Raw genomic sequence first — 21,775 nt, 5'->3', positions numbered from 1 at the left:
CTCCAAAACTGTATATTATTAATGTGCTTCTAATAACAAATACATTTTACTAGAACAAGCACAGATGTCTAAGTTCAATAGCTTTAAGGTTCTTTCTCTAATAAAGGGCCTAATTCTTCTGCACAGCCCATGACAATTCTGTGTATTCACATGAAAAAGTACTCTGGGCTCCAGCAAACAAAGGGGCTATATAAGCATATAATTGATATTCAGTAACTGTTAATTCTTACTCTCTAATTAATTCTTAATTCTTCTTAATTCTAATCTATTATAATCTAAACAAGACTAAAATTGATTTCTCATCTCTGGTACATCTCTTTATCTGTCAGCTTTTCAAAAGTATCAAACTTGCAAGCCTAAATCTTAGGTATTTCTTGCCTTAATATTAATTATAAATCCTTGAAAAAGTGAAGCAGTTTTGTTTTATGGAACTTTTTAGTTAAGCATATATCACATCATTATATCATACAGTTAACTCATGTGAAAAAAATTTTTAGGATTATTTAAGTAAGTGCTAAATGTAAAAGCCAGTATTAAGGGAAAAAAAGTCTGAGGGTGCATATTAGCTGCGAGTATGCACGCAAGTCTCACACGTTAGGGATGGGACAGAGGACGGCATTGCTAATTCAACGTTACTGTGTTAGTGGCGGCTGTGAGTAGCAACTGGTGAGAAATCACCCAGGATGCCATACAGAAAACAGTTCCCAACAAAGGCATATTCAGATAGAGGCCATCGAGAAGGAAAACATACAGCAAGCAAGACTTTTTAAATGGATGATGTCTGAAGTTACAGGAAGTTATGAAATGTCACAAAGATTCCTTTTCCTTAATGCCACTACATTCCACTCAACATCTATAATCCGTGTAGGTTTCATAGCTTCAAGCTTTTACTTTTTAACCAACTGTGAGCAAGCATCTCAGAGATCATCCTTACTCATTGCCAAGTCCCAAGCCTTCCTCACTTTGTGTGTTTAGTCTTAGTCGTGTGAGACTCTGTGACTCCGTGGACCGTAGACCGCCAGGCTCCTCTGTCCATGGAATTCTCCAGGCAAGAATACTGGAGTGAGTTTTCATTCCCTTCTCCAGGGGATTTTCCCAACCCAGGAATCGAACCCAGGTTTCCTGCATTGCAGGCGGATTCTTTACAGTTGGAGCCACCAGGAAAGCCCTAGCTCACAGTGAGCACCCAATAAAAGTATATGTGGAGTGAAATTAACCTTCTGCTAATCGTATCAAGCTCTCCAGCAGGCGGATGGTGGTCCGGGCAGCGTTCCGGGAGTCACTCTGCCTTTGCATCTGGTAGTACCGGAGCAGAACTTGATTACCCTCATCAGACAGTGTGGGCTGTAGTTTCCTAATGAGGCAGAAGTAGGATTTCATCTTTTCCATGCTCCAGAGCTTCTCTGATTTGCTTGGGTAACCTGTATATATCAAGTATTGGGTCAGTAATTTCTAAGAACAGGCAAATATCTCATTTTGAGGGTTTTGACAAAGTTCCTGTACTCATTTTTAAAAGGATAACCTTCTGGTTTTCTGGCCACTGAAATCTAGACCTATCTCTGCATATAGCTCTATAATAAATAGTCTTAGGCTCTAAGCTTAATAAAGGTAAGCTTCCTACAAAGGTTTAAATTATTCAGAATAATTCTGTTCTGCCATATACAATAATAAATAGTACTTGGTAAGCCTAATTTTTTGACAAAAGATCCACATTTAGGATTCTGCTTTATAAATTCAGTCCAGTTTTCTTTGTGTATAGGACGTGAACCACGTGGTCATTATATATCATAAAGTTGCCCTTTTCACCACAAAGGACATACGGTAAGCAAAGGAAGACCCTTTTCCTTCTGTGCATTGTTCTAGGCTCGCTAACTAGGTTCACTGCTTTCTGTCTAAGCATCTCTCTATAGACTCGTAGTTGGGTATTTATTTGATTTTCCTCAAGGAAAATTTCATTTATGTCTACTCTGTCAATTTGAATGATTTGATCGCTTCCACATACCTTTGTTTTCTAAGATAAAAGAGGAAATGATACGGTCCCAGTCTTCATTCTTGGTATCAAGCAAAACGAGGATCAGGTCGAATCGACTTAAGAGTGGGCTGCTAAGGGCAATGTTCACTGATACAGACTCACGGGGGTCGTACTGGCCTTTGGGGTTAGTTGCTGCAAGGATGGTGGTCCTTGTGTTCAGTTTGCACACGAGGCTACCAAAAGAGAAGGTATAGTTCACTGACTGTTGAGATTCAAATGAAAAACAAGATTAAACTTATTAATAGAAAGGGGCTGCTCCGGTACCTTAAAAATTTAGAGACGAACATGTCAAAGAGAACGTGGAATGATACAAACACCAAGTTAAAATGAAGGACATATTTATACGAGCCTATCTTGAAAAGAAGTAAGTGCTCAACACACATTTCTTATGCCCTGACTCTGAGTAGACCCCTCTAAGAGGTACACAAAGTTAAACCGTACATGGATACTGGTCTTAAGGAGCTTGCAATCCATTTTCTATAATGGTGAGACACGGCAGAATACAGTAAGTTCTAGAAGCATAAACTTCCCAGGGGAAATAAAGATGACGTGTATTCATCTATGTATATGGAAGAGACACTCAGAGAAACATTATGAAGTGGTTTCTGGGCAAGGCCTTTTGTGACACACGGACTTGTTCTGTGTGTTCACTTACTTGTTTTGGTTCTTCTAAAAGTGAAAGAAACAGGCAGAAGGGAAAGGAAAGGAAGGAGCAAGGGATGGAGGGGAGGAGGGATAGAAAAAGAAGAAATCAGGAAAACTGAAGGTTGATTAGCGTAGTGTTTTTGAGGAGCAACAGTGAAGGGAAGGCTAAAAAGGTTGGGGCATGGTGGGCTGGTTAGACAGGGAAGGACCACAGATGGGACACGCTGGGGAGACAAGGCAGTGGCCGAGGAAGACGCACGCAAGTCAGGGCAGTGGCGGGGCAGATATGGAGATGACATAACTCAGATGTTGTTTTTAAACTTGTTTATGATGGGCACGTCCTCAAAATAATAGGGCACATTCACTGACAGTAACAAGTATAGAATTCCTGCTCTGTAAACGTTGTCTGCTCTCTAGCGATGGTGGTTTTCAGTTGCAGCGCATAGCCTTGGGACTTCGGCAAACATGTGCTACATGTGTTAATCCTTGATCTATTTCCAGTTGGCTCCAGCAATGACCTCATGCCTGAGGACTGAAAAGTCTGAGAATCTGTATTTGTGGTAAGTGGCACAAGCAGACACGGAGGAGAACAACAAACAAGGCACTTCACTGAAAACTAACTCCTCTTTTAAAAAAATCACTGATAGGGGAAAATTCTGAACATAGAGTCTACATCTTATTCATATACCAAAATGACTTTGTAAAGGCAGCTGTTTAGAACTCAGAATCAGTTTGCCATAAAACCAATGTAGTAAATGGTTCCTAACTAATCCCACAAAAAGCACATTTAATCTAATACCGAAGAGGCTATTTGCACTTATCAGAAAAAAAGGAACACTGCTTCAATACTTCAATACAATACCAAACAAAATACAACTGTTTATGAAATAATTGCTTACAAATGATTTTCTGAGAGATAAACTTGGCTGTTCTTCCTCTCTCTGATCAAGAGCTATTTACAAGTCATTTCCTGTGGGCAAAGGGCTGTACTGAGAATTGAGAAAGGTACAGAGCTGGTCCCCGCCTTCGATTAGTTCACAACAGAACTGCTAGAGGACAGGGAGGCTCAACACGGTGCCCACCAGACAGGACATGTGCAACGGACGCTGGTGGCAGTTACCTGCGTTCGTGTCTGCAAAGACAGAAGGACAATGGACAAGCAGAGACAGAAAGAAGGGGGTGAGTTATTCCCGAGGTAACTGGGAAAACATGCAAAGCAGCAGCTTTGGGAAGAAAGCTAAGGAAGATTTATATGTGAAGGAACAGTCTTCCTGGGGGGTGAGCAGCTTGTGGAGATTCGAGCAATGAAGGTAGAGGAGCAGGCAGGGGAAGAGGAGATGGTGTGGGACAGTAAGTCAGGCTGTGACCAGCAGCAAAGAGGAAGGTGGGGCAGCGCCAGGAGGGACAGAGTGGCCTTGGTCACTTGAAAGAGGGGAAGACAGCATGTAAGCCTGGTGGCTGCAAACCTGTGATACAAACGTGACCCACATTACCACCTGAATGGGGCTTTAGAGAATAAAGATACTCACACAGCCTCATCCTAAGTGTCACGTGCACAGCAGCAGCTCACTACATTCTACTGAACGAGGACGCATGAATGAGTGTAAGGTAAGGTCATTTCACCAACCCAGTATGAGCTCTACTCTCCTAGTAACAAAAAGATAACTATCATATATGTAATGCAAAGCCCTGTGCCAGGCTTTATGTATACATGTTACCCCTGATCTTCACAACCACCTGAAAGGTAGATATTATCACCAACTTGGAAATAAGGAAACTAGATGGTTTCAGACGGTAATAACGACGGTTAAGGTCACAAGCAGAGCAACAGGACTGCGATTCAAACCCAGGTCAGCTTCACTTCAAAACCCAAACTCCTGTACCTCCAAACTGTTACCCTGATGCTGAAATGTTTTAAGCACTTCCTGTGGTTTAAAGATTGGGCCTGAGGTTTTAGGTATGCATTTCCTTGCCTTACTTCTTTCCTACTTAATTTGATTCCCCTTGAGGGCCCATGACCACTGTTACAGTGCTCATGCTGCCGGTCACATATTTAAATGCTCAATGAACATGTGCTGAATAAGGGATAAATCAAAAATCTTTATTTAGTTCAGTATTTCTCAAACTCAGAGTCATTTTATACTTGCAGGCTTCACCAGATATAAAATAGTCATGCTAAAGATTTTTTTTTCCTGCACTAACTTCAAAGAGTGACAACATTCCAGTTTCTGAAAAACCTGCCTTTCCATTGTTTAATCCACATGCTTAAACTTTCCTACATAAATTACATAAGTGATTTTTACCCTGGCAGGCCCTCCAGAAAGCACCCTTGTTTTGTGGCGGTCTTAATAGTCTCATCACATCTGTATGGTGATCCCCATCTTTGCTGACGGCTTTAATCACTACCTACAGGCTGGCACTTCCAAATTTAGCTCTGGCCGGTGGCAGTGGCTGCTCTGTGTGCAAACGTGGTTTTCCTTTCTCCCTGGGGGCAGGGCAAGACTAAATTTCCCATCTTCCTTTACAGTTAAGTAGGGCTTCCCTGGTAGCTCAGTTGGTAAAGAACCTGCCTGCAATGCGGGAGACCTGGGTTCAGTCCCTGGGCTGGGAAGACCTCCTGGAGGAGGTCATGGCAACCCACTCCAGTATTCTTGACTGGAGAATCCCCATGGACAGAGGAGCCTGGTGAGCTACAGTCCATGGGGTCACTAAGAGTCATGACTAAGCACAGCACAGCAGAGCAGCACAGAGCTGTAAAAATAAGTCCTGCCGGTGGAGTGGGGAGACAGCATATCTACTTCCAGGTCAGGCGCCTAAGAACCTTCCTGGACAACCTTCCCTGCTTTTCTCCCTCTCTGCTGGTACAGGTGAGGATAAAAGGCCCTGGAGTCAGACAGCCACCCGAGGGACTACACGGAGCAGAGCACCCCACCTTTCACTCACATCACACTGTGACTAAAATAAGAAACACTCCCTCTGGCGAAACACTGCAGGAAAGACATGAGCACAGGACAGAAGTGACCAGTTTTCAAGGAGTGATGAAAGAGAGCAGACGGCTCAGAAATCTGAGGCTTTGAAGGGCTGGAGAAAACAACTGCCTCTAGACCTCAGAGAGTAAAGGGGAAGACTGAAACAGGCTCTGAATGACAAAGGCCCAGTCAACTTTCTCAGCTGTAAAATGTGACCCAGATGAAGGGTGACGCCTTCAGCTTAGATGGCCTTTCTATCAAGTTGAATAAAAGTGGTACGGACACCCTCCAATGTTCACAGCATGCTATTCATAACAGCCAAGAGGAGGAAGCAATACAAGTGTCCACGGGTGACTAAATGGATGAAGAATACACACACTCATACAATGAAATATTATTTAGCCTAAAATAAAGGAAATCAAGGGCTTCCCTTGCGGCTCAGCTAGTAAAGAATCTGCCTGCAATGCGGGAGACCTGGGTTCGATCCCTGGGTTCGATCCCTGGGTTCGATCCCTGGGTTGGGAAGATGCCCTGGAGAAGGGAAAGGCTACCCACACCAGTATTCCAGCCTGGTTTATACACCAGACTGTATAGTCCATGGTGTCGCAAAGAGTTGGACACAACTGAGCAACTTTCACTTCACTTTACTCCAAAGGAAATCCTGCCACATAATACAATATGGATGAACCTTGAGGACATTATGCTAATTAATGTCACAAAAGACAGGTGTGGAGCAGTCTTATCCTGGAGATGTGGTTCCCAAGCCTGGCTAGTCAGTGAGAATGCAGGTGGGTTCTAATAATACAGATTCCCAGGTCCAACCTCTGAGATTCTGACTGAGGACAGATATGGGCTAGAAGACTGAAAATTAGCTCAGTGTGGACTGCTGCCATGGCTCTTCTATGACTGTTAGAATCACAGTGTACAATAAATGTCTACTTGTCTGTCTTGCTGCAAGGCTGTGAGCATCTTGAGAACAAAAGCCTTGTCTTTTCCTTTTCCTGGTATTAGTAGCAATCAGAGACCATATAACGCTCCTGAGCGGTCAAGACATGTTTACTGAGCAGAACAGTAAACTGTCATCTTGTTTTTAAATTTCAGACTGCACTTCTACCCAGGTATGTGAGTATAATTTAGTAGCAGCAAATATATAATTGCAATGTCAAATTTTTTCCCAAAATGTGTCCTCAGCCAATAGTGAGGGCATCTTCTATTATTTAAGAATCAGATACCCTGCCCTTGAGGAGACTGAAAAGAACCTAGAAGATACATGAAATGCTATCTTTATCAAGTAATTATTTCGTTTAGCATCTACAGACTTAAAGACCATCGCATGTGAAGCGCTCGCATGCCTTCACCCCGCCGTACGGCCCTCTACCGCCATTTGCAGGTGCAGAGCCGACGGGCACATTCCAAAGGGCGGATTAAAGTCCTGACGCCCCTTTATCTCACACTGCACCCTCTTCTTCCTGGTCTCCTCTTCGACTTCATTTAGCAGCCAGGACAAAATGTAAGATGTTAAACTCCCAGACTTTAACAATGTTCTCAGATTTAAGTAACATAAGCAGAGCACAATAAAGCGACTGGTCTTTTCAACCACATATGGATTCAATCAAACTGATATTTTGGTTACTGACGCTGTAAGTTACATCCTTAGTAGACATCCTGAGGGCCTGAGCATTTTTTTTCTATTCTGACTGCCCCTAACAAGCTTTTGTACTGAAAAATCATACTGACTGGTTCTCTCCCAGCCCCCTGTGCAGATGAATAGTGGGTGAGTGGCTTATGATACACCTTTGTAGGTATATGCCCACCACATGGAGAAACGTCAACCTCAACTCAAAAAACAGTTTGTGGAATTGGCACAGTTACATGGAACAATTAAGAATGTGATTCTTATTTTTTAGAAGAACTCTCCACCTCTGTGCAGTGTATATAAAGTCACACACACACACACACACACAACACATACATTTGCGAGATTCCCTGTAGCCTTGGCAGGGAGCTAGACATTCTGATTCTGAGGTTCAAAATACCCTTAAGAGAGATTAAAATTTGAATAGAAATTCCTTCACAAGTCAATCAGACTTTAGTCACTTAAGACATGAGAGAGACAATGACAGAGAGAAAACAAAAGCAGACCCATCCAAGAGTTCCCAAAAAGGATGTAGCAAAGTATCAAATATCTCAGAGAACATCTTGGCCTGGTCCCAGAGAATGGGCCCAGAACATCTGGATGATGATGGCTCAGTGAGGACTCCTACACTAGGGGACAAAAACCAGAGGATGAAAAGTCTTTGAGCTGGAGAGTAGTAAGGTGTTTCAAGAGTAATATTCAGAGTATTCTTATTTTATTTTAGTTGAATACATGATTAAGTACTTCCTTTTCATACTTAACTCATCTTACCTGCTTACTGATGAATAACTGGACATGCTTTATGTGTGTAGACACATTTTCTGAAAAGGTTCACACTTGGCAATTAACTGTATACCTTCTATCAGGAAGATTAATGGGCTTCTGATGAGGGAGAGTGAACTTAAGGCTCTGAAAACTTCTGGCCAAAAAATTAGATGAGCTACTATTGGAGGATGATCCAACTTTTTTTTTTTTAGTGTCAGTTTTTATTTATTTATTTGTCATCTTGATTTTATTTTTTAACTTTACAATATTGTATTGGTTTTGCCATATATCAAAATGAATCTGCCACAGGTATACATGTGTTCCCCATCCTGAACCCCCCTCCCTCCTCCCTCCCCATACCCTCCCTCTGGGTTGTCCCAGTGCACCAGCCTCAAGCATCCAGTATCGTGCATCAAACCTGGACTGGCGACTCATTTCATATATGATATTATACATACTTCAATGCTATTCTCCCAAATCATCCTACCCTCTCCCTCTCCCACAGAGTCCAAAAGACTGTTCTATACATCAGTGTCTCTTTTGCTGTCTCGTATACAGGGTTATTGTTACCATCTTTCTAAATTCCATATATATGCATTAGTATACTGTCTTGGTGTTTTTCTTTCTGGCTTACTTCACTCTGTATAATAGGCTCCAGTTTCATCCACCTCATTAGAACTGATTCAAATGTATTCTTTTTAATGGCTGAGTAATACTCCATTGTATATATGTACCACAGCTTTCTTATCCATTCATCTGCTGATGGACATCTAGGTTGCTTTCATGTCCTGGCTATTGCAAACAGTGCTGCGATGAACACTGGGGTACACGTGTCTCTTTCAGTTCTGGTTTCCTCAGTGTGGATGCCCAGCAGTGGGATTGCTGGATCATAAGGCAGTTCTATTTCCAGTTTTTTAAGGAATCTCCAACTTTTTCATAAGTCATTGAGTGACCCAGAGCCAGTGCTATGAAAAATGAACACAAATGCTAAAGTGGAACTTGAAGAGTGTTTTCCTTTATTCCTACCACCAAGGAGATGACAGATGGACCGTGGTGACAGAGGGCACACTTAACCACCAGCCCAAGAGCAAAGCCAACATGTGGCATATTCTTACACTTGTCCGTTAAGTGATATAACAGCTATTACAGTGATGTCAAAATAAAAGTTGAAAAAAAAAAAAAACAACTACAAGGACAACTTGAATAAGGAAGAAAGATCACATAATTGGTGGTAACTATGATCTGGGGAGAAATTGTAAGAACTTCTACAAAATACATCCGGGCTTCCCTGGTGGCCCAGAGGTTAAAGCGTCTGCCTCCAATGCAGGAGACCTGGGTTCAATCCCTGGGTCGGGAAGATCCCCTGGAGAAGGAAACGGTAACCCACTCCAGAATTCTTGCCTGGAGAATCCCATGGATGGAGAAGCCTGGTAGGCTACAGTCCACAGAGTCGCAAAGAGTTGGACAAAACTGAGTGACTTCACTCACTCACTCTACAAAATACAGAGTTTGACCAAGAGTTTACAACTCACTAGGTACTTGTGACTAAGTAATGTCTTTTAAAACCCTGCTATTCTTTTTGTCCATCTCTTTGAAATCCTCTGAGTTCAAGACTTTTCTCAAGAAAAGCCACCTCCTATTTAGATCTATACAAAAAAGATGACCTGGATAACCATAATGGTGTGATCACCCAGACATCCTGGAGTGCAAAGTCAAATGGGTCTTAGGAAGCATCACTATGAACAAAGCTAGTAGAGATGATAGAATTCCAGGTGAGTTATTTCAAACCCTAAAAGATGAAGCTGTGAAAGTGCTGCACTTAATATGCCAGCAAATTTAGAAAACTCAGCAGTGGCCACAGGACTTGAAAAGGTCAGTTTTCATTCCAATCCCAAAGAAGGGCAATGCCAAAGAATGTTCAAACTACTGTACAACTGTACTCATTTCACATGCTAGAAGGTAACACTCAAAATCCTTCAGGCTAGGCTTAAACAGTACATGAACCAAGAACTTCCAGATGTATAAGCTGGATTTAGAAAAGGCAGAGGAACCAGAGATCAAATTGCCAACATCCACTGAATCACAGAAAAAAACAAGAGAATTCCAGAAAAACATCTACTTCTGCTTCATTGACTACACTAAAGCCTTTGACTTTGTGGATCACAACAAACTGTGGAAAATTCTGAAAGAGATGGGAATATCAGACCACCTTACCTGCCTCCTGAGAGACCAGTATGCAGGTCAAAAAGCAACAGAACCAGGCATGGAACGAGAGACTTATTCAAAATTGGGAAAGGAATACGTCAAGGGTGTATATTGTCACCCTGCTTATTTAACTTGTTTACAGAATACATCATGTGAAATGCCAGGTTGGATGAAGCACAAATCAGGACTGGAATCAAGATTGCCAGGAGACATATCAATAACCTCAGATATGCAGATGACACCACCTTTGTGGCAGAAAACAAAAAGGAACTAAAAAGTTCTTGATGAAGGTGAAAGAGGAGAGTAAAAAAGCTCACATAAAACTCAGCATTCAAAAACCTAAGATTGTGGCATCTGGTCCCATCACTTCATGGCAAATAGATGGGGAAACAATGGAAACAGTGAGAGATTATTTTCTTGGGCTCCATAATCACCGCAGACGGTGACTGCAGCCATGAAATTAAAAGATCCTTGCTCCTTGGAAGAAAAGCTATGACAAACTTATACAGTGTATTAAAAAGCAGAGACATTACTTTGCCAAAATAAACTTTGGTCCATATAGTCAAAACTATGGTCTTTCCAGTAGTCATGTACAGATGTGAGAGCTGGACCATAAAGAAGGCTGAGTGCCTAAGAATTGATGCTTAAAACTGTGGTGTTGGAGAAGACTCTTGAGACTCCCTGAAATCAAACCAGTCCGTCCTAAAGGAAATCAGTCCTGAATATTCAATGGAAGGACTGATGCTGAAGCTGAAGCTCCAATATTTGGGCCACCTGATGTGAAGAGCCAACTCATTGAAAAAGACTCTGATGGTAGGAAAGATTGAAGGCAGGAGAAGTGGATGACAGTGGATGAGATGGTTGAATGGCATCAGTGACTCAATGGACATGTGTTTGAGCAAACTCTGGGAGATGGTGAAAGACAGGGAAACCTGGTGTGCTACACTCCATGGGGTCACAAAGAGTTGGACACAACTGAACAGCTGAGCGACAACCTATTTAGATTGATTCACCAGGCTACTCTGGCTGCCTGTCTAAGCTATTGTTTCCTAGCACCACCAAATCTACTAGTACTTACAACTGATGCATGACTTGTTTTTTGGTATCTTTCTTAAGTGATTCTTCTGTCCTCATTACAGTCCTGGACAGGCTAAGCACTGGAATGCCCACCAAGCACATAACTCCACAATCCCTTCTACAGAAATGGCCATACATGGACCACTGGCTGGACCAGATATTGAGACCTGACCCAACAGTAGTCAAGCAATAAACTGGCCAGAGGCCTCTGAGCTGGTCTTGCCCAAAGCTTCTGATAGGGATGATAACTGAGCCTAACTGAGCCTCTCTTGAGGTCCGTTTGAAATGGACATAAGAGGGAAAGCCAAACTACTAGAGAGGTGGAGAAGCCTAAAAAATGCACAAACACACAAATAAATCAAAGACAGAGAAAGTAGACCTTATTGATAAATAATTAGCAAATAAGATACACAAAACCCAAAAGCCCTGAAAGCTACCTAAGGGAGAGAATACTACAAACTTCAAGCTCCACGTACACGGACATTATTTATGAATTTATGAAGTCGCTCAGTCATGTCCAACTCTTTGCGACCCCATGGACTGTAGCCTACCAGGCTCTTCCATCCATGGGATTTTCCAGGCAAGAATACTGGAGTGGGTAGCCATTTCGTTCTCCAGGGGAACTTCTTGACCCAGGGATCGAACCCGGGTTTCCCACATTGTAGGCAGATGCTTTACCGTCTGAGCCACAAGGGAGGCCCGAACAGACGTTAGAAACCAGCAAAGCTAATCCAGAGCCCACAATGAAGTAGGAAGATCAGTGGAGACTGAATGAAAAGGGGGAGAGGGCAGTGGGTTCCTCATGATGGACGAACACAGATAAAACCATCCTCACAAAAAGGGAGCCCCATGAGTGGGGAATACTGAGAACAGGGCTTCAGGCGTCATCAAAGCAGTGGCTCCTAGGGAACAGACAGAGGACCCTGAAAGTTCCTGGGACCAGAGGAAGCAGGCCTGGAGGAGATGTGAGGGACAGGAATCCCTTGGAGTCTTGAAGGAGACAAGCTATAGATATTAAAGATCCTACAACACAAATGAGAAACAAAATCAGAAGACACATCAACCTACACATATCGCCCCTTGTAAACCTTAGGGAAAAAACTCCATTAAGTAAAATGGACTGAACTGAGGTTACTCTGAACTAAAAACTAGTATACCATCCAAATCTCTGACTACCACCTTAATAGAGTAACTACTACAAATGATTCAGGAAAAGATGAGACATTTTTTAGTGAATTGGAGTAATATTTATATCAGATTAGATCAGATCAGTTGCTCAGTCGTGTCTAACTCTTTGCAACCCCATGAATCGCAGCACGCCAGGACTCCCTGTCCATCACCATCTCCCGGAGTTCACCCAGACCCACATCCATTGAGTCCGTGATGCCATCCAGCCATCTCATCCTCTGTCGTCCCCTTCTCCTCCTGCCCCCAATCCCTCCCAGCATCAGAGTCTTTTCCAATGAGTCAACTCTTCGCATGAGGTGGCCAAGGTACTGGAGTTTCAGCTTTAGCATCATTCCTTCCAAAGAAATCCCAGGGCTGATCTCCTTCAGAATGGACTGGTTGGATCTCCTTGCAGAAGTCTCAAGAGTCTTCTCCAACACCACAGTTCAAAAGCATCAATTCTTCGGCACTCAGCCTTCTTCACAGTCCAACTCTCACATCCATACATGACCACAGGAAAAACCATAGCCTTGACTAGACGAACCTTTGTTGGCAAAGTAATGTCTCTGCTTTTCAATATGCTATCTAGGTTGGTCATAACTTTCCTTCCAAGGAGTAAGCGTCTTTTAATTTCATGGCTGCAGTCACCATCTGCAGTGATTTTGGAGCCCAGAAAAATAATGTCTGACACTGTTTCCACCGTTAACCCATCTATTTCCCATGAAGTGGTGGGACCGGATGCCATGATCTTCGTTTTCTGAATGTTGAGCTTTAAGCCAACTTTTTCACTCTCCACTTTCACTTTCATCAAGAGGCTTTTGAGTTCCTCTTCACTTGCTGCCATAAGGGTGGTGTCATCTGCATATCTGAGGTTATTGATATTTCTCCTGGCAATCTTGATTCCAGCTTGTGTTTCTTCCAGTCCAGCGTTTCTCACGATGTGCTCTGCATATAGGTTAAATAAGCAGGGTAACAATATACAGCCTTGACGAACTCCTTTTCCTATTTGGAACCACTCTGTTGTTCCATGTCCAGTTCTAACTGTTGCTTCCTGACTTGCATACAAATTTCTCAAGAGGCAGATCAGGTGGTCTAGTATTCCCATCTCTTTCAGAATTTTCCACAGTTGATTGTGATCCACACAGTCAAAGGCTTTGGCATAGTCAATAAAGCAGAAATAGATGTTTTTCTGGAACTCTCTTGCTTTTTCCATGATCCAGCAGATGTTGGCAATTTGGTCTCTGGTTCCTCTGCCTTTTCTAAAACCAACTTGAACATCAGGAAGTTCACGGTTCACATATTGCTGAAGCCTGGCTTGGAGAATTTTAAGCATTACTTTACTAGCGTGTGAGATGAGTGCAACTGTGCGGTAGTTTGAGCATTCTTTGGCATTGCCTTTCTTTGGGATTGGAATGAAAACTGACCTTTTCCAGTCCTGTGGCCACTGCTGAGTTTTCCAAATTTGCTGGCATTTTGAGTGCAGCACTTTTACAGCATCATCTTTCAGGATTTGGAATAGCTCAACTGGAATTCCATCACCTCCACTAGCTTTGTTCATAGTGATGCTTTCTAAGGCCCATTTGACTTCACATTCCAGGATGTCTGGCTCTAGGTTAGTGATCACACCCTCGTGATTATCTGGGTCGTGAAGATCTTTTTTGTACAGCTCTTCTGTGTATTCTTGCCATCTCTTCTTAATATCTTCTGCTTCTGTTAGGTCCATACCATTTCTGTCCTTTATCGAGCTCATCTTTGCATGAAATGTTCCTTTGGTATCTCTGATTTTCTTGAAGAGATCCCTAGTCTTTCCCATTCTGTTGTTTTCCTCTATTTCTTTGCATTGATCGCTGAAGAAGGCTTTCTTATCTCTTCTTGCTATTCTTTGGAACTCTGCATTCAGATGTTTATATCTTTCCTTTTCTCCTTTGCTTTTCACTTCTTTTCTTTTCACAGCTATATGTAAGGCCTCCCCAGACAGCCATTTTGCTTTTTTGCATTTCTTTTCTATGGGAATGGTCTTGATCCCTGTCTCCTGCACAATGTCACGAACCTCATTCCACAGTTCATCAGGCACTCTATCAGATCTAGGCCCTTAAATCTATTTCTCACTTCCACTGTATAATCATAAGGGATTTGATTTAGGTCATACCTGAATGCTCTAGTGGTTTTCCCTACTTTCTTCAATTTAAGTCTGAATTTGGCAATAAGGAGTTCATGGTCTGAGCCACAGTCAGCTCCTGGTCTTGTTTTTGCTGACTGTATAGAGCTTCTCCATCTTTGGCTGCAAAGAATATAATCAATCTGATTTTGGTGTTGACCATCTGGTGATGTCCATGTATAGAGTCTTCTCTTGTGTTGTTGGAAAAGGGTGTTTGCTATGACCAGTGTGTTTTCTTGGCAAAAGTCTATCAGTCTTTGCCCTGCTTCATTCTGTATTCCAAGGCCAAATTTGCCTGTTACTCCAGGTGTTTCTTGACTTCCTACTTTTGCATTCCACTCCCCTATAATGAAAAGGACATCTTTTTTGGGTGTTAGTTCTGAAAGGTCTTGTAGGTCTTCATAGAACCATTCAACTTCAGCTTCTTCAGCATTACTGGTTGGGGCATAGACTTGGATTACTGTGATACTGAATGGTTTGCCTTGGAAATGAACAGAGATCATTCTGTTGTTTTTGAGATTGCATCCAAGTCCTGCATTTCGGACTCTTTTGTTGACCATGATGGCCACTCCATTTCTTCTGAGGGATTCCTGCCCGCAGTAGTAGATATAATGGTCATCTGAGTTAAATTCACCCATTCCGGTCCATTTCAGTTCGCTGATTCCTAGAATGTCGACATTCACTCTTGCTATCTCTTGTTTGACCACTTCCAATTTGCCTTGATTCATGGACCTGACATTCCAGATTCCTATGCAATATTGCTCTTTATAGCATCGGACCTTGCTTCTATCACCAGTCACATCCACAGCTGGGTACTGTTTTTGCTTTGGCTCCATCCCTTCATTCTTTCTGGAGTTATGTCTCCACTGATCTCCAGTAGCATATTGGGCACCTACTGACCTGGGGAGTTTCTCTTTCAGTATCCTATCATTTTGCCTTTTCATACTGTTCATGGGGTTCTCAAGGCAAGAATACTGAAGTGGTTTGGCATTCCCTTCTCCAGTGGACCACATTCTGTCAAATCTCTCCACCATGACCCACCTGTCTTGGGTTGCCCCACGGGCATGGCTTAGTTTCATTGAGTTAGACAAGGCTGTGGTCCTAGTGTTATTTATATAAGAGTATCACAAAAATCAAAATACCTTAGTTGATAAAAGTCCATCCCACCATTCCCTTGAAAAATCCACAGAACAGAAATCTGTATTTAATATCCTCACTTAAACGTTCCTAAACAAACATTTGTACATATGAAAAATCATTCCAAATCAGAAATCAAAAACTCAGAACAGAAAAATATAAGAAAGAGGAAGATGACTATCCAGAGTGACTCAGGGAAGAAAATGGGTGAAGAGAGGGAGACAGTAATTTTAGAAACAAACATTTAAATCTAGGGTGCCAAAGAGAGGACAGACAGGAATGAAAGTATAAAAACGGGTGCTAAGGGGAGGAATAAAAATGCCAAGGCAATAAAAATGAAATACAAAAGAGCTAAAAAGTCTAAGAAAAACACTGGTTGCTATAGAATCTAGGCAAAAAAGACCTAACACACGTAATTAAGATTTCTGAAAAATAAAAAACAAAGAACAGAATATGTGAGACCTTAATTCAAGAAAAATTTCCAAAAAGAAATGAAGCCTTTTACATTTCAAAGAGCCTTTACATTTCACTAACATCTAAAAAAAATGACCAAGAATAATCAACTGAGATATAGCCTAGTAAAAGTATTATGCTTAAACCACAAAGACGAAAAATCCTTCTGGGCCTTCAGGCAAGAATATCAAATTGCCTACAAAGTAAAGGATATCAGAATGGCACTCGACTTGTCAATACAACATGCAAAGCAAGACTATAGGAAAGAAAGTGTAAGGCTACATTTTTATATCCAGTCATGTTGTTTTTCAAGTATCAAACCTATGAAAAATAGTTTTAAATATGCACAAAGTCAGTATAGAACTCAGGAACTCTTCCCAAGGAATCTGTTTGAGGAGAGCTTCATTTAACCAAGAGACGATGGTGCTACTCTGGCAAAAGGACTGATGGTGAGTCTTCAATATATTTAATTTTAGGTCTAAGAGAAAAATGAAGGCATAAAAATAGAAGAGTATATAAATACAAGTGTTATTTGTCCTGACAAAGTATAAAGAATATAATCATTTTGTAATAGTAAAGAGAAGGGGGAAAAGGGATAGTAGAACACACTCAGTGGTTATCACATGGGTAATGAAGTACAGTTACAGGATATTATTTAAAGCTCCCAAGGGAAGACAAAGGGGATGCAGGTATTATGAAAAGTATTTAAGGTAAGTCCTACAATAGGTGTTGTCAACTACACGTGGTGTCAAATTACAGCGAGCAGGTCAAATCTAGGTCTCCATTTATTTTTGTAAGTAAAATTTCACTGGAAAACAGCTATTCCCATTCATATACATACTGTCTATGGCTTCTTTATTCTGTACACATTATAGACATATTGATGCAGTCATATTGTCTGCATTAGCAGAGGTGAGTAAGAGAGACCAGAGACAATATAGCCCACAAAAGCCTAAAATAGGTATCTGGACCTTTACACAAAAAATTTGCCAACCCCTAATGTATAACAAAATACAAACCTTCCTAAATGTCAAACAAATAAAAAAAGAGAAACATAGCAAGTTTTTTAAAAAAATGAAGTACTTGACATCAAGAATATTGCTAATACCAATAAATGTAAATGTACTTAACTCATATATTAAAAGAAAAAGACTTCCAGGTTACTTGTAAAACAAAGCAAAACAAAATAAAGTGAAACCAACTTTATGGTGTATACAAGAGAACAAATTACAATCAAAAGGCTAAACATAAAGGAAGAAGCAAAGATATATTAGGCAAATGTAAATAATATGAAATCAGGAGTTGCGATCTTGATATAAAGCAAGGTAAAATTCAGACCACATAGTATTAACACAAAGTGCAAAGCTAAAGCAACTACCTTGATAAAGCAGAATGTTATTCAAAGTTTCTGATGTGAGAAATGCAAAGAGAAAACAACAGACATACAGTTATAGCAAGAGACTTTAACAAACCACTTTCAGCCTAAGACACATCAAGCAGACAAAAGATTAAGTAAAGATATAGGAGATCTTATAAGGTACAGTTTAAATGTGTGTTTCTGTGTATTATATCCTGATAATAGAGAATACAACTTCTCAAGCACAGATGGGCCAGTCATGAAACTCTCCTAGTGTCAGGCCACACAGAGAAAAGCCTCAGGAAGTTCCTTAAAGTTGAAATAACACAAATAGCACTCTCTGACCAGAATGCAATGAAACCAGAAATTAATAGCACCATCAAAACACCAGTAATTTTCCAAAGATCCTTCTACCTGGAGGTTAAAAACTGTTTAAAACAAATCTTGCGAGAAAGGGGATGTATAAAATAAAATTGCAGAATTTCTTAAAAAATATGAAAGAGATAATAAGGACACTACATGTAATAATTATCACTAAAGCAGTGCCAAAGAGCATTTATATTATGACATGTTTTGCATAAGAAGAAGGGAGATGTGCATGTGTACAGAGACATGTCTTTGCTTAGTTTTGCAAAAAAAAAAATATGTTAAATCAGAAATCAGTGAAAAAGGTTTATTGCCAGGAGAAATATCAATAACCTCAGATATGCAGATGACACCACCCTTATGGCAGAAAGTGAAGAGGAACTCAAAAGCCTCTTGATGAAAGTGAAAGAGGAGAGTGAAAAAGTTGGCTTAAAGCTCAACATTCAGAAAACGAAGATCATGGCATCAGGTCCCACCACTTCATGGGAAATAGATGGGGAAACAGTGTCAGACTTTATTTTTCTGGGCTCCAAAATCACTACAGATGGTGACTGCAGCTATGAAATTAAAAGACGCTTACTCCTTGGAAGGAAAGTTATGACCAATCTAGATAGCATATTGAAAAGCAGAGACATTACTTTGCCAACAAAGGTTCGTCTAGTCAAGGCTATGGTTTTTCCTGTGGTCATGTATGGATGTGAGAGTTGGACTGTGAAGAAGGCTGAGCGCCAAAGAATTGATGCTTTTGAACTGTGGTGTTGGAGAAGACTCTTGAGACTTCTGCAAGGAGATCCAACCAGTCCATTCTGAAGGAGATCAGCCCTGGGATTTCTTTGGAAGGAGTGATGCTAAAGCTGAAACTCCAGTACTTTGGCCACCTCATGCGAAGAGTTGACTCATTGGAAAAGACTCTGATGCTGGGAGGGATTGGGGGCAGGAGGAGAAGGGGACGACAGAGGATGAGATGGCTGGATGGCATCACTGACTCAATGGACATGAGTCTCAGTGAACTCCGGGAGTTTGTGATGGACAGGGAGTCCTGGCGTGCTGCGATTCATGGGGTTGCAAAGAGTCAGACACGACTGAGCGACTGATCTGATCTGATCTGAAGGGACAGGAGAAAACAGAATGGAAGAGGTAGGGATATGAGTGTAACCTCTTTGATATAAAAGTTTTGCTTTTGACTGCATCTCAAGGCATGTTGGGTCTTAGTTCCCTGACCAGGGATTGAATCCATTCCTCATGTTATGGAAGCGCCGAGTTCTAGCCACTGGACCACCAGGGAGTTCCCTGATATAATAGTTTTGATTTTTGAAATATATTTTACAAATTCAGAAAACAAAATTAAACCGAAAAGAATGACAGGCAAACTCTAAAAGTGAACGCAAACATAGGTTTAAAAACATGTTTCCTAACTGTATATCAAATCAGTAATATGACCACACAAAGAAAAGAACTCTGCTAACTTTTGAACATGTACCCTGATCATATATAACTATAGTGGAATATATTCTAAACTCAAAAAGACCACAAAGAAGGCCTGAATATTACTTACTTTCTTTGTGGTTGGTGTTATTGACAATGGAGTTGGTGTAATAATTCTGAAACTATTTTGGAGACTCAACTGAGCTCATAAACACAAGGTGCTCTGTGAGCACCTTTATATACAAACGAAGGAAAGTAATTTTGGACAGTTTCAGGTGTCTTCTCACCCTGACCTTGACGATATTGGCTAGAAAACTCTTTTTTAAAAGTACATAAAGGGTAGTATAACAATGTGAATGGGTTACGCTTTTTCAAATTTGTATATTACATTTTATTGTGGTAAAAAATGCATATCATAAAATTCACCATCTTAACCATTTCTAAGAGTACATTCAATAGTGTTAAATACATTCACACTGTTGTGTGACCAGTCTCTGGAATTTTACCTTGCAAAATTGAAAATGAATCACAAAACCATTTTCCATAGTAGCTACACCATTCTGTATTTCATATTTCCATAATCTACAAGGGTTCCAATTGCTCCCCACCCTCACTAACACTTGCTCTTTCTGTGTTTTTGTGTTTTTATGATCACCATGCGAACATTTGTACAGTGATATTTCATTGTGTTTGACTTGCATTTTCCTAATGATTAGTGGTGCTGAGCATCTTTTCATGTGCTTGCTGGCCATGTATAAATCATCTTTGGATAAATGTGTATTCAAGTCCTTTGTCCAGTTTTTAACTTGATTGGTTTGTGCTGCTGAGTTGTAGGAATTCTTTATATATTCTGGTTATTAACTCCTTTTCAGATTTGCAAATATTTTCTCCAACTCAACATGTTAACTTTTCACTCTGTTGCATCCTTTCATACTCAGAAGTTAAAAATTTTGGTGCAATCCAAGTAAACAAATAAATAAATCTATCATCTTGCTAATTCACTTTGTCTCATCTATTCTTGGTTCCCTTTTTCTTCTCCCCCTGTCTTCTGTTGAATTATTTATGTCATTTCATCTCTACAACTCACTTACTAGTTTTAGTTTTTATCTCTTTTACTTTCTAGTGGTTGCTCCAGTGTTTATGTCTTTAATTGATTATGGTCCACGCTTGAATAATACCACACCACTTCATGTATAGTGTAAGGCTGGCACAGCTGGTCTGAGCACTGGCACTGCAGTTACGATCTTTACCCTCAGTGCACCACAGACTTTCAATTCTTTTGGTGTTGAATTACTGCAGTAATTACTCCGCTTACTGTGGAGGTTGTGGTGCAAAGCTGGAAGATTATTCTCTGAGTTTCTGCTCTGCTTTCAGCTTCCAGGAGTCACTGCACATCTGCACCAGAGGGGTCTCTTTCCTCACTTCCTCACTGAGGACGAGCACCTTCCCAGTGGCAGACTGCTATTGCTCGTTACTGGTGTTAGACTTATTTGGAGACCAGGCTGCTTCTTGGCCTCCTGGTCTTTGGCAGGCGCTGTGTACCTGCTCTCGGAGGAGACAGGCGGAAGAGTGGTAAGGCCTCCTGCCTGTCCCACCGGTGGCAGCTGAACCCTGACCTGTATCTGTGATGCTTCTTGGGTAGAAGGGGTCTTTCTCTCCTTTCCCAGTGGTCAGACCTCTCTGCTTTGTACTGGGTGAGAATCCTCCAGGTGGCGCAGACCTCTCTGCTTTGTACCGGGTGAGAATCCTCCGAGTGGTACACACCTCTGCTTTGTACCGGGTAAGAATCCTGGACCCAAGAGATCTGCCTGCCCTCCCCTTAGGAGAAGATGGCTTATGCTTCTGCCCTTCTCCCCAAAGCAGCATCTTTTTGCCTGGTTCTTTTGAGAGCAAAGGAAGGAAGACTCTCTAAACTCCTCCTGAGGCAGAAGGAGTTTCTGCTTCTAGCCCTCCTCCAGGGGCCCTGGCGATGAGGGTTTGTTGCCCTAGCCTCAGTGAGTTAAAGGCTTTGGTTTGTATGAGAGGTGTGCCTGGGTAAGCAGCAGGACTTCGTGCCTAGTCCCCAGGAACAAGCAGGCCTGCATGAGTGATGAGCAAAGCAGGGGGTCTCTCCAGTCTCCGCCCTGTTCAGTTTTTCCTGTGAGCATCTGTGGAGTCCTGCGGAGAAGAGCTTACATGTGAGAACTCCCCTTGGGCTTGGGGTCCAGAGTTATTCTAAACTGATACGTTATCCCACACCTGGACTTCAGGAAATTTAAAATTTTGTAGCTATTTCTTATTTGCTTCTACGGCCGCCACCGGTTTCTCTCATGCTCTGTCAAAGGTGAACAGTCTGCGTGCCTCAGCTCTCCTAGGAGGGGCTTGTCCCATTTTGGAATTGAAT

At 41.5% G+C, this 21,775-nt stretch overlaps 1 protein-coding gene across 7 annotated transcripts in view; it reads right to left on the bottom strand.

Annotated features, from left to right (window-relative positions):
• The window catches only part of MCM9 (minichromosome maintenance 9 homologous recombination repair factor), a 109,675-nt gene that overhangs the window by 22,027 nt on the left and 65,873 nt on the right, over window positions 1–21,775 (bottom strand). For all 7 annotated transcript variants that reach the window (XM_086317125.1, XM_086317119.1, XM_086317126.1 and 4 more), the window contains 2 exons: window positions 2,003–2,205; window positions 1,218–1,421 (listed from right to left, as the gene is read on the bottom strand). In XM_086317125.1, coding sequence (XP_086173251.1) covers window positions 1,218–1,421; window positions 2,003–2,205 — 407 coding nt within the window. The remainder of the gene's footprint in view (window positions 1–1,217; window positions 1,422–2,002; window positions 2,206–21,775) is intronic.

The sequence above is a fragment of the Bos grunniens genome, chromosome 9 (genome assembly GCF_055505025.1).
Source record: "Bos grunniens cultivar Pamir isolate PY7600 chromosome 9, Bosgru_T2T1.0, whole genome shotgun sequence".
NCBI classification, from domain to species: Eukaryota; Metazoa; Chordata; class Mammalia; order Artiodactyla; family Bovidae; genus Bos; species Bos grunniens.
Note: the sequence above shows the minus strand (reverse complement) of the source record. Positions and strands in the feature narration are given on the sequence as shown.